The sequence below is a fragment of the Electrophorus electricus genome, chromosome 5, assembly GCF_041902795.1.
Source record: "Electrophorus electricus isolate QZ-2024a chromosome 5, ASM4190279v1, whole genome shotgun sequence".
Classification (NCBI taxonomy): domain Eukaryota; kingdom Metazoa; phylum Chordata; class Actinopteri; order Gymnotiformes; family Gymnotidae; genus Electrophorus; species Electrophorus electricus.
Window position 1 is genome coordinate 21,664,666 of NC_137501.1, and position 12,500 is coordinate 21,677,165.

Genomic DNA, 12,500 nt, shown 5'->3' on the forward strand with positions numbered 1-12,500 from the left:
AGCCACAGACGAGCCCAGGCTCTCGCCTCTTGGGTAGGGCCCATCCGCAAAGGGAGGCGGCAGGCCGGGTGCTCACCCAGGCCACACCCCCAAAGACGCGACGCGCAGGATCGCAGTGGCTATCCCCTCTCACCCCTCGAATGCACTAACACGCCAATCAGCACCCGCCCGCCCTCTCCGCCACCAACCGCCTTCGTAGGTGGATCATTAATCCCGCCACTGTGCTTTTCCAATGTCCTTCCCCTCCATCCCTCGTACCCTGCTCCCTTCACTTGGTCCCTCCGCAGCGGAGTGTGAGCACAAGATCCACAGCCCCGCTGGCACCATCAGCAGCCCCAACTGGCCCGACAAGTACCCGAGCAGGAAGGAGTGCACGTGGGACTTCAGCGCCACCCCCGGACACCGCGTCAAACTCGTGAGTGCCCACACCCATACCAGGCTCCGCCCCTACTGCCACACCTGCCCTGAGCTTTTCGCCGTGGCCTCGCACGGGCTGGACACGGCCTGCCCTGCACTGGTATTATGAAGGATTATGGGAAATGACACGACACTTTGGTTGTTGCTGGCAGTGTGATTTAGAAGAAGGGAGACAAGAGAGAAGTGCAGCAAGCGCATGAGATCAGCACGCCATCACGCAACTCGTAATCCTTTCAGGCACAAACTCCCATTTCAGGCAAATACAAACACACACACACACACACACACACACACATATCCTACATAGTTTCCACACATGTATTAATACCATGACTCTATTAACCTAATAAATCACACCCGTGTCCATGTTAGAGCGAGCAGCTGTTTCTGCTTGACTGCAACTCCACCCACCTCCCAAAACACCCTCTCCCCATTTTAAAGTGTAAGCAAGTCATATCGAGCCTCCCACAAAAAAAACTCACAGGGGGGAGAGCAGGCATGTCAACGGACAGACCTCCGGTCCATCACCCCCTCTGGGTCTGCATGGGGGAGCAACACACTCAGTGGGCCCTGCTTGGAAATCCGGATCAGTGTTTCCAACCTATAAAGCAGGATTTGTATTTATAGACTCCCAAGTGTTAGTAAAAGCACCTGTAAAGAGTTGAGCTCTAGCGAATGGTACAGCCGGTACATCAGTTTTTCTAACCTCACTGCTGCTCCGTTCCAGTATACTTGCAGTCATTATCAAGCCTAGGAAGATTTTGATACCTTTTGCGAATTAGCCCACAGAACTAAATCGCCATGCCTGCATGGTTAGATGGATGACATGCGAGCAGTTGGTGACACGTGACACGTTCAGTGCAACCCCCCCCAGAGACACAGAGGGAGGGAGGGAGAGACGAGAGAGAGAGGGAGGGAGACAGAGAGGGAGAGGGAAGGAGAGACAGAGGGAGGGAGGGAGGGAGAGAGAGAGAGACAAAATGCTACTGCTGAACAGATTAAAAGGAAATACTTTTAAACAGGTCAGGAGTTGTATATTATCTCCCTCTGTGTAGCCCTTGATTGATCTGTTTCTTTAACTCAGCGAGAGAGAGAGAAAATGGTTCAGTGGCTTGCTTGCTTTCCTTCCTTCCCTCCGTCTGCCCACGCAGGTGTTCAGTGAGTTTGAGATCGAGCAGCACCAGGAGTGTGCGTACGACCACCTGGAGGCGTTTGACGGCACTTCAGACCGGGCGCCCATCCTGACCCGCCTGTGTGGCAGCCGTGTGCCCGAGCCGCTCATCTCCACAGGCGATAGCATGCACCTGCGCTTCATCTCTGACGCCTCCGTGCAGCGCAAAGGCTTCCAGGCTACGCACTCCACAGGTCAGCGCCACTCGGCCCAAGTAATCGCCCCAGTCCGCGTAATAGTCTCAGCCCGAGTAATCTCCCAGGTCCGAGTAATCGCCCCAGTCCAAGTAATCGCCCTGGTCGCAGCCAGCACAGATGAGTGTTAAACATTTAGGTGCATCGTTACTGTATGGTACTGCATAAACAAAGCTGCTTGTTACAGAGCCTGAAAAGTGTCATACCTGATACATCCATATGAACCAAACTGTATCTACTAGTTCCCTCTAGTGGCCTCTTTGTACATTACAGTGTATGTAGGGCTGCTTTAGAACTAACTGGCATGATCAAAAATCAATTTTAATAAATTAGTGTATTGTGCTCTAATAGAATTTAGGAGAAAGTCCCATGTATGTGTTGACCACCTAAATATTTAATGAAATAATGGTTAACCAAGCCGTAAAACAATCACTGATCTGTTTTAGTAAAATAACCAATGGTTATTTGTATATGTGTGCACCTGTATGTGTGTGCACATGTGTGTGCGTGTGTGTGTGTTTGTGTGTGTGTGTGTGTGTGTGTGTGTGTGTGTGTGTGTGTGGGTGTGTGTGTGTGTGTGTGTGTGTGTGTGTAGAGTGTGGAGGCAGGCTGAAGGCAGAGGCCAAGCAGAAGAACCTGTACTCTCACGCCCAGTTTGGTGACAACAACTACCCTGGCCACACCGACTGTGAGTGGCTGATTGTGGCGGAGGTGGGCTACAGCATCGAGCTCACCTTCACCACCTTCGAGGTGGAGGAGGAGGCCGACTGTGGCTATGACTACATCGAGCTGTACAATGGCCGTGACACCCAGGCGCCCAGGCTCGGCCGCTTCTGTGGCTCGGGGGTAAAGACTGAGGCTCTGTGTGTGTGTATGTGTGTGTGTGTGTGTGTGTGCATGGGTGTTTGCCTGTGCTAGTTTGCATTGTGAGCAGATTTGTAATGAAGTTACTGTTCAACAATTCAGTCATGTCCGACTCTTGGATACTCTGTAGGCCAGTCTCCTCCATGCTTCCCTGTTCTTCATGGCTTCTTTCAGTTGCTTGATGTTCATTCCCATGTCCTGCTTGAAGGTATCCAGCCAGCGGGTCCTTGGTCTTCCATTTCCTTCTACCACTGACCATTCCGAGTAACATCTCCTTTTCCAGCGAATTTGCTCTCATCACGTGTCCAAAATAAGTCAGTTTCTGTCTGGTGATCTTGCCTTCCAGGGACACCTCTAGGCTGATATGTTATTGGCAACTATAGCTGTCCATAGGATTCATAGGAGTTTTCTCCAGCACCACAGCTCGAAGGCATTGATTTTTCTCTGTCTGCTTTCATGAGTGTCTCACAGCCACAAGTCACAAATGGGAACACGATGGCCATAATCAGCCTTTGTTTGATGGTGATTGCAACATCTTTGCATTTCCATATTTGGTTCACCATGGCCACCTACCCCAGCACTAATCGACGCTTAATCTCTGCAATCGATGAGGGACCTAAAGAAAACAAAGCTATCAATCACTTCTATTTCTTCATTGCGTGGACTTCTGTGTCAGCAGTGGTCATGATCTTGGTCTTCTTGATGTTTTACATTTATGACATTTAGCTGATGCTTTTATCCAAAGCATTAGTGGTTACTTGGCAGTGGTGGGGGCTTAAACCAGCAACCTTCCGATTACAAGTCAAGTACCTTAACCACTGAGCTACCAATGTTCAGATGTTCAGCTGCAGTCCCATCTTCTCACTTTCTTCTTTCAGCTTCAGGATCAGCTTCTTCAGGTCCTCGTTCTCTGCCAACAGAGTCACATCGTCTGCATATCTCAGATTGCTGATGGTTCTTCTGTCTACTTTCACCCCAGTGCTCCAATTGTCTAAGTCCAGCTTCCTCCGCGTAGAGATTGAAAAGAAAAGGAGAAAGTATGCACCCTTGTCTTGTGCTCCTTTTGATCTTGAACCACTCTGTGTCCCCATACCTGGTTCACACTGTGTCTTCTTGATGGTCGTAGAGTGACCTAATCAACTTGATCAGGTGCATCAGCACTACTACCTCTCTCAGTGCTACCCAAAGCTTTTCATGCTCGATGCAGTCGCAAACCTTGGTGTAGTCAGTGAAGGACAGGTAGAGCTTCTTCTGGTACTCTCTTACCCTTTCCATGATCCATCTGATTTGTGAGGTGTCATGGGTCTCTCTGCCCTTGCGTAATCCAGCTTGGACATTCTTGATTAAGGATGTGGCCCAAGCTCTTGTGGGTGATCTTTAGAAGCAGCTTGCTGGCGTGAGGGATCAGGGCGATCGTTCTATAGTTGGCACAATCCCTGGTGTCTCCCTTCTTCAGCAGTGGGATGAAAACTGATCTTTTCCAATCCTTTGGCCATGTCCTCCATATCTTCTGGCATAGTGTTATCAGTGTGGCTCTTGGGACTGGTTTGAGAAGCTCAGCAGGGATTCCATCGATGCCAGGTGCTTTGTTGTTTGGCAGCTGCCTCAGTGCCCACTCCACTTCACTTTCCAAAAGGTCTGGTTCCAGTTCCTCTTGGCCATTAAGTTCCTCTAAGTACTATTTCCATCTCTTCTTGATGTCCTGCTGGTCACTGATTTCATTCCCATCATGGTCCTTGATGGTTGCTTGGTGGGCAGAGAAAGACTTCTTCACTTGTTTCATGGTAGTTCTTGGGTGTGGCCCTTTTTATAGGCTTCTTCGAGGCTCATGCATCGGCCATTCAGGAAGTTTTTCCTGCCTTCTCTCTGGAAGACAGCATTGAGTCACCTCACCTCGTCCTGCCTGCCTGTAGCCTTAGTCTCTCTTCTGTTATCAGCAATATGGAGGGTGTCTCCAGTTAGCCAGTTCTCACCATGCACTGGATTCTTGTATGGCACATGCTCTCGAGCAATGTCAGTGATGGTTTCCTTGATCTCTATCCACAGTTCATCTGGGTCCCCTCCTTCCTTCCTGAGCATGTCAAACCTGTTCCTTGTTTCGACTGCATATTCCATGGGGATCTTGCTAACATCGAACTTCCTCTGTATGGCAGCACACTTGATTTTGTTTAATCTGACCCTGACTTTGGCTATAAGGAGTTGGTGATAGGGCCCACAGTCTCTGCCTGGTAATGTTTTCATGGATAAAATTGATCCCTTCCATTTTTGCTGACAGAGGATGTACTCGATCTGGTTGCGATGCTGCCCATTTGGGGATGTCCAGGTGTACAGGCGCCACTTCAGCTGAGTGAAGAAGGTGTTGGTGATTCTAAACTTCTTCTGGCAGAACTGCACAAGGCAGTCCATGGCGTCATTCCTTCCCCCTAGGCTGTGTCTGCCGACCACTCCTGAATCCTCTCCTTTTCCAACTTTGGCTTTGAAATCACCCATGATGTAGACAATGTCCTTTCTTGAGGTTCTGTCGAGTGTGCTCTGGACCTGGACATAGAGGTCCTCAATTTCCTGCTCTGATGCATCTGCTGTTGGTGCATATACTTGGATGATAGTCATGTTCAGAGGTTTTCCACTGATACAGATGGGCATTATCCTATCGTTGATGTATTTGGGGCTTTCTACACACCTTGAGATCCTTTTATTGGCCCCAATGGCAATGCCTTTCTCCTTTCCGTCTCGTTTCCTGAGTAGTAAATGGTGTTGTCTGAGCGGAATTCCCCAGATCCAATCCAGTGCAATTCACTGACTCCCACTCAGTCCACGCTCATCCTTTCCATTTCCCTCTTGATGGTATCCAGCTTACCGATGCTCATCCCCCTCAAGTTCCATGTTCCAGTGGTATGCCGTTCTTTGCAACTCAGATGACCCTTTTCATCATGGACCATATCAGCAATTGGGCCCTCTTGTTGCCCCCATCATGGACCACATCAGCAATTGGTTTCCCCCTCTTGTGTCATCCCAGCTGTCCTGATTACTGCGGGTCCTCCTTCATTCTTCCCCAGTCACATGATGGATGCTGTCCAGCCCGGGTGGTCCACTGTCGAGCACCATACTTGAAGCATGTGTATTCTGATCCATAGAGTTTCACGGTGAAGGTTTTACAGGGTAGGTCACCAAGTCTTTCCCCAACCCATAGCACTTAGTCACATTACTGCCGCAGATGGTGTGTCATGTGTTGCCACCCTCCCGGCACTTTAAGCCGACTATGGGGAGGGAGGGCTTACATTGCTTAATTAGATCTTAAATTGGCTGCTTACTTCTTATGTATTTTTGTGACTATGTTTGTAGTTTGGTGTCACATAATAAAAATGTTTTCTTCTTTCTTTTTCTCTCCTCATCTCCCTTTCCCCTCATCCCTCTCTCCCCCACCCCCCGACTCAACCACCCACCCCAATGTATCGCTCTCTCCCCTCCATCCTCCTCACTCCATCTTTCTAGCCCCGTGAGGAGATGTACTCAGCAGGAGACACTGTCCTGATCCGCTTCCACAGCGACGACACCATTAGTAAGAAAGGCTTCCATATCCGCTACACCAGCAGCAAATTCCAGGAGGCACTACACGCGCGCAAGTAGCGCTCCTGTGGCGCTCCGCATCGGAGCAGCCTACTGACGGAACGCTGGAGCCACGCCCGCGCAAGAAGCCGACCTCCTGCAACACTAGAAACTGTGCCCCCAAATCGGACTTGTCTCCTTCCACCCACATGTGGCTGGCCATGATGAGAGCACAACCCACCAGACTCCAACATCCAATCACATGGCCCTAAACTCTGTTCATCTGGCCACGCAGAGATGCTTGACTGGGCTGCGTCCCAGGCCGTATCCCATATCACCTGCCTCCATAGCAACGCTAAATACCGCTTAACATCCCATTAAGGAGAGGGGTGACACCCCTATATGATACTGCGGCCCTACATGGAGAAAAGCAGGGGTGTCCTCAAATGGGTGGGACATTTACAAGCCTGGGAAAACTCGCGGGCAAAAATCTGTGGGCACGCATTTTTGCGTCATGACATGGCAAGTTCACGACAACATTGGAAGTCTAGTTCTGAGAAAATAGCTGCTTTTGCCGCACCATACCTCAACTAAAATGTGCGTGCATGTGTGTGTGTTATATATGTGCGTGTACTGCATGCGTACTGGTGTGCACATTTTCATTTAGGTATGTGTCTGTGTGTTTGTGTGTGTGTGTCTGTGGGGTTTTCCTATAAAACATGAAATCAAAAAAACATTTAACGTTGCTGATGTGTCTGTTTACACGTGTATTCCACCCTCTGATGATGGAATATGAGGACACTGATATCCACAAAATCCTGAATGTTGTCAATATTTCATCAGAATCCAATATACTTTTCATTGGTGAATTCATGTCTGAGTTTATTACAGTCTACTTTTCTTTCGCTTTCGATGGGAAGATGTTATCTAACCGCAAATGTGGTTGTCTTTGTGTTTTGACGCAAGCATGAAGCTGAGTTTGAGATTTCTGATATTAGCATAAGGAGGGACAGAACAGAGATGGACAAACAACTTAACATATTCTACTTAACAAGAACCACAATTAATGTGTAATCAAAGGATCACATTCAGAAGGAAATTTGTCTTTTCTTTTTTGTTGTTTTTGTGGATAAGTTAAAAGTTTTTGTCTCACCTGACTTAGCAGCTGCTTTAAAACAAGACAAAAAACTAGAAACAGGCAGTAAAGCTGTGCATAAAGTATATGTAACAGCTATGACAGCCCGTTACTACAGCCCCCATAATTCTGTGCGCTTACTATGCACTTAACCCAAAAGAAGAGAATGTGTATCTGCCCGTGTGCTTATCCATTCATGCTCTCCAACCAAGGGGCATCATTCAGAAGACTTTGTTCCATGTTTTACAGAAGACACAAGCTGAACCGCATCAGCGAACTGCAACTGAGCATTACCAAAAAAAAAAAAAAGGCCAGTTGGGCTGAAGCCTACTCACAGGGAAGTGGGCTGACTCTATGGGGAGGTAGTCTGCCCGGCAAGGCAGTCGCTGCAGAAGGGAAACCTTAACGGTGCTACTCAGAACTACAGATCCCACGAGGAAGTGCTGTTCGGCAACGTGTGGATACAGCTGCCTGAAGGCACTGCAGGCACAATCATGAAACTGACAGCACCACCCATGTGAGAGAATGCAGGAACAACCATTGCCTTACAACCAAAACGTATATTCTTGCACATGAGGAAGCTTATGTAGATAATGTCTGTTGTCTTTGTTTTGATTTTTTCCTGAAATTATTAATGTATTTTATTTTATATTGAGTCTCATGAATTTTAAAATTCACTGTAAAAAACAAACAAAAAAACCCCCACTGATCTGACGTTGTCAATTTTTCTCCAAGTGTACATACACTTCAGTGATATTATGTGATTTCATATTCGACATTTTGATTATTTACAGTTAGCAGCAGAACGCTGTGGGTCTGATGTTTGATCCTGAGCAGTAGTGTGAATGTGTAAATTGTGTGTGTGTTTGTGTGTATGTGCGTGCGCGTGCACACGCATGTGGATATGTGTGGACTTATTGTTCTGTGATTGATTGTTTCTGGTGTGAATATCTCTTTATGTGCCAAATTTGTGTCTCTCCCTATTCAAGTTCATGAATATTTTCTCCACTGTCTATAACTTCCTGATAAAAAATACTTTTCACTATAATGGTGATTAAAATAATGTCAGGTCAAATATGTATTTCTCTTTATTTCCAGTATTCTGCCTGTTTCTCACTGCCTGGATTGAGCAGTGAGTGTTGCATTTAAAATTTGATCAGTGTTTATATAGTACAACAAACTGAGAGGTCTTAGAGCTCTAGTAGGAAAGCAGCCACAGCTGTTCATAATATTCCTAAATTGTCTTTTATGAGAACAACAGAACAGCTTTAAACCTGCTACTAAATAGATGGCTGTTTTCAGTTCAGAACTGATTTCAACAGTGTAAATTTTCCAAATTTGACCAAAAACTGGCACTCATTATAACTTTACCCAATATGTCCTTAGTACCTAAAAGTATTGGCATATGATTGAAGCCTAATTTTACAGGCTTAAAGCTTTTAGTTTAAAGCTTAAAGTTTCTCTAAGGCAAAAATAATCTTACTCAAAATGAACTGTGATCACTCCCAAAAATTGCAATGGAATGAAAGTTTAAAATTTTCAGTTAAAAAATTTCAGTGCTGGTTTTGCTTCCTCTTTCTACGACATCTATGATATCTATCTATGATATCACACACATCTATCTTCAAGTGCTTGCTGACTAGTGGGAAAAAAAAGAAGTTTGTTCTATGCAGTTCGTCTCCAGGGGATGGGGGCAAAGCCGGTGTTAACCAATTAAATAAATGGTCTCCTTTTCTAGATAAGTGCACCGAGGGACAGATTCTGTCTTCAGTCACTACTGGCCACTTGTGGTTGAAGACAATCGCAGAAGGTGTACGTGCTGGCCTCACTACAAAATGGTTGCAAAGAGCATGACCCAGTGGTGTCATTACAGTGTTACCACACCAGATGTTTCAATGTCTTTGGCATGGGTTACCACTACTACTGGTCATAGCTGAAGGTGGCATGCTGCATTGCACATTTAAATTCAGCAACTTGTGGTTGGAAAAGAAGCTGTTTGGTATATTGAATTATGCACCACTAGGCGGTTCAAGGCAAAAAGATGGTAGCAGCTCTGGTGTGTTTTTATGTTTGACAAGTGTTCAGCAGTTCATTTGCAGTGACCATCCATGTTACCATGTTAGGGCTGGCTATGTTATCATGCTAGACCTCAATGGGAGATACTGTAATTGTAGAACAGCACCTTCAAACCATTGATCATGACAACCATGCCTCTATGTAGTGGCAGAACATTATATGTCTCTCTCTCTCTCTCTCTCTCTCTCTCTCTCTCTCTCTCTCTCTCTCTCTCTCTCTCTCTCTCTCTCTATATATATATATATATATATATATATATATATATATATATATAGCCAAATCTGTCTAATGTAGAAAAGAAACCTTTATGTTATGCTAGTTATATGACCAGAGAATGAAAACTGGTTGTCTAGGACCACATCAACCTTTTTGTGTTTCCAAATGGAACGATCAGGGAGCTTCCAAGGGAGATGACCAGGTCTTGATGCAGGGAGGTATCCCTGGGAATATGTAGTCCCTCTGTCGTACTGGGGTTCACATTTAGATGATGGATGGCAAGCCATGATAAGATGTGCGATCTAAGCCAAGAGGTTAGTAACTGAGGTTAAAAATCCCATTTTCTGGAACATCCAGAAAGCCATCTGTTAATACTGATTACCAATTATTAAAAAAAACAAAGACATGTCCATAACTTACTTTACCATATCACAAAGATAACTTGATTCCCAAAACAATGCATATGTTATGTTAACAATGAGCTAATTTGTGACTACTTGTGCTGGAAATCAATCCGATAACTTGGATATTTTGATATTTTTTTTTAAATATAGTATAACTCCTCACACATCACTTATGTTGACCGTTGAGGCAGGTGGAGTGATTTCAGTTTGTCCTGAGTACAATCTTTTGGTTATACCTGGTCCCTGTCCGTGGTGCTGAAATTATTATTTTTTTTAAAAATCAACAGAAACAGAGAGGTGTTGAGGCATATTTATAATCACACAACTGCAGTTTCTCCAAACAAATACAAAAAATTAAAAATAAATCCTCCAAATAAAAGATTATTAAATGCACTGGCAGTAGTAAAAAGAAGACCTGACTAAGGCTTATGCTATATCTAAATTAGAGCAAAGGCAATTTTTATAGAATAAAATAATATTATTTGTTGAAGTTTCAGTTCTGTATAACAATGTTTACAGCATGACAAAATGAAATAACATTTATTGAAGCCATGTTTAATTCCCTTATAACATGTTAAAATTAAATACCATTCTATTAGGCTATGTGTTTCAAACTTGTGTAAGTTAATAAACCAAGGTTACAGCATGACAAAGTAAAAGACCATCCACTTCATTCAGGTGTGTTAGTTCTGTGTTTGTTGGAAAATATTAAAGAATAACAAACTTAATGGAATAACGTCACTTAATCCAGCTTCTTAAAATCTGAGTCAATAGAAAACAAACAAAAAATTATGATCTGTCCAGTAGTAATGTTGGGAGGCAAGGTAGAACCCAGAGACGGACCATCGTTTAAACAGAAACGTTATTTTGACATGTAACAAAAATAAAGGCAAAACACGAAGCACAACACTGAGCAAAAACAAGGTAAATCGTGACAAGGAAAATAACGTGTTCTGAACACACTAGGGCAGGTGAAATATAATATACTAAATAAAATATTAAATATACATGTTAACAATTACTCTAAGGAGGGACAGGTGTAACACGTGATTGGCTAACAAGGGAGGGGCTTGGCCATGTAGACACACAAACACACACACACACACACACACAGTCACTCACAACATCAGATGAACACGGGGAAAAGTCTAGGAGGAAGGGGGCCGTGCTGTGAAACCACTAGGCAGTGTTTACCTGTGTAGAGTAGTGTGTATAGTTACCAGATGCTGCAGTCCAGTGTTGTATCCTCTACATATGTTAACAACGATCCTGCTAGCAAATCAGAATCAGAAGTTGCTTATTGGCAAAGTACGGTTCCACATATAAGGAATTTGACTTTGGAATCTGGTGTGAGTTACTCAAGAATATAGACAGAAAAGGGAATACGTTATGTGAAAAAATATAGTAGCTAAATAAAATTATGCAGTATATACATAAATGTGTAGTAGTCTTTACTGAAGCTGTTTATATCCCATGTAGGGCTTATAACCAGACACTGAAGCCTGATGTACACAGAATCTTATATATATATATATATATATATATATATATATATATATATATATATATATATAAACAAGTAGGCAAGGGACATTAGATCTGTAGCATCTTCTGTTTTATTTTATGTTTTATTCTGTTTTATTTGCTGCCACTATGTAAAAGTAAGCAAACATAAGCTGTACCTGCAGTGCAAGAATGTTCTCCATCTTCAAACTGGTCCTGGAAGAGAACGCCTCATCCATCTGAAACTTCTGTTCAGGTCCTTCCCAGGCTTTGGCTGGGCTAGAGCAATTGATAAATGTTATAAATGTAAATGCAATGTAAATTCAAATGAAATATAAATTTAAATGTAGCTTTAAGTGTAACTGTAATGTAAACATAAGACTACCACACTTGCACCATGTGCTTGCGGAAGTGTACGTTATTGCAGACTTTTGCTGATCTTTGTTTTATGGTGTTTGTTTTGTGTTTTTTTTTTAACTTTCTGAACAGTTTCCAAACTTATCCATAGTCTTGTGGTTGCAGACTATTTCTGTGTGTCCTGTGTCTCCCTTATCGAGTAAGTTGTGCAAAGGTTAAAAATTCTACATCCAAGCAAGAGGATTGGGTATTAATATTCTTACAGAAATGAATAGGCTCAATCAATGTTTACTGCAACTGCTTAATCACCTTTGACCTCTGCCCCTCAGATATAAATCTTAATCAATGTTTTGGAACTCGTCAATGTGTGGAACTAATGTAATTTCAATCTTTAGAGATAACTAACAACCTTGCCAAATAACGTATGTTACCTACCCACCTGGTATGTTACCTACACACCTCAACATGGATGTTTGTTACCAACCCACCTGGTATGTTACCTACACACCTTGACACAGACGTATGTTACCAACCCACCTGGTATGTTACCTACACACCTTGACGTGGACTTATGTTACCCACACACCTTGACATGGACATATCTTACCCACACACTT

At 44.0% G+C, this 12,500-nt stretch overlaps 1 protein-coding gene across 5 annotated transcripts in view; it reads left to right on the top strand.

Moving 5' to 3' along the window:
* The window catches only part of tll1 (tolloid-like 1), a 46,099-nt gene extending 37,697 nt beyond the window's left edge, over positions 1-8,402 (top strand). For all 5 annotated transcript variants that reach the window (XM_081714403.1, XM_035530204.2, XM_081714405.1 and 2 more), the window contains 4 exons: positions 288-415; positions 1,569-1,782; positions 2,378-2,628; positions 6,139-8,402. In XM_081714403.1, coding sequence (XP_081570529.1) covers positions 288-415; positions 1,569-1,782; positions 2,378-2,628; positions 6,139-6,273 — 728 coding nt within the window. In that variant the 3' untranslated portion in view covers positions 6,274-8,402. The remainder of the gene's footprint in view (positions 1-287; positions 416-1,568; positions 1,783-2,377; positions 2,629-6,138) is intronic.
* Positions 8,403-12,500: the final 4,098 nt, after the last annotated feature.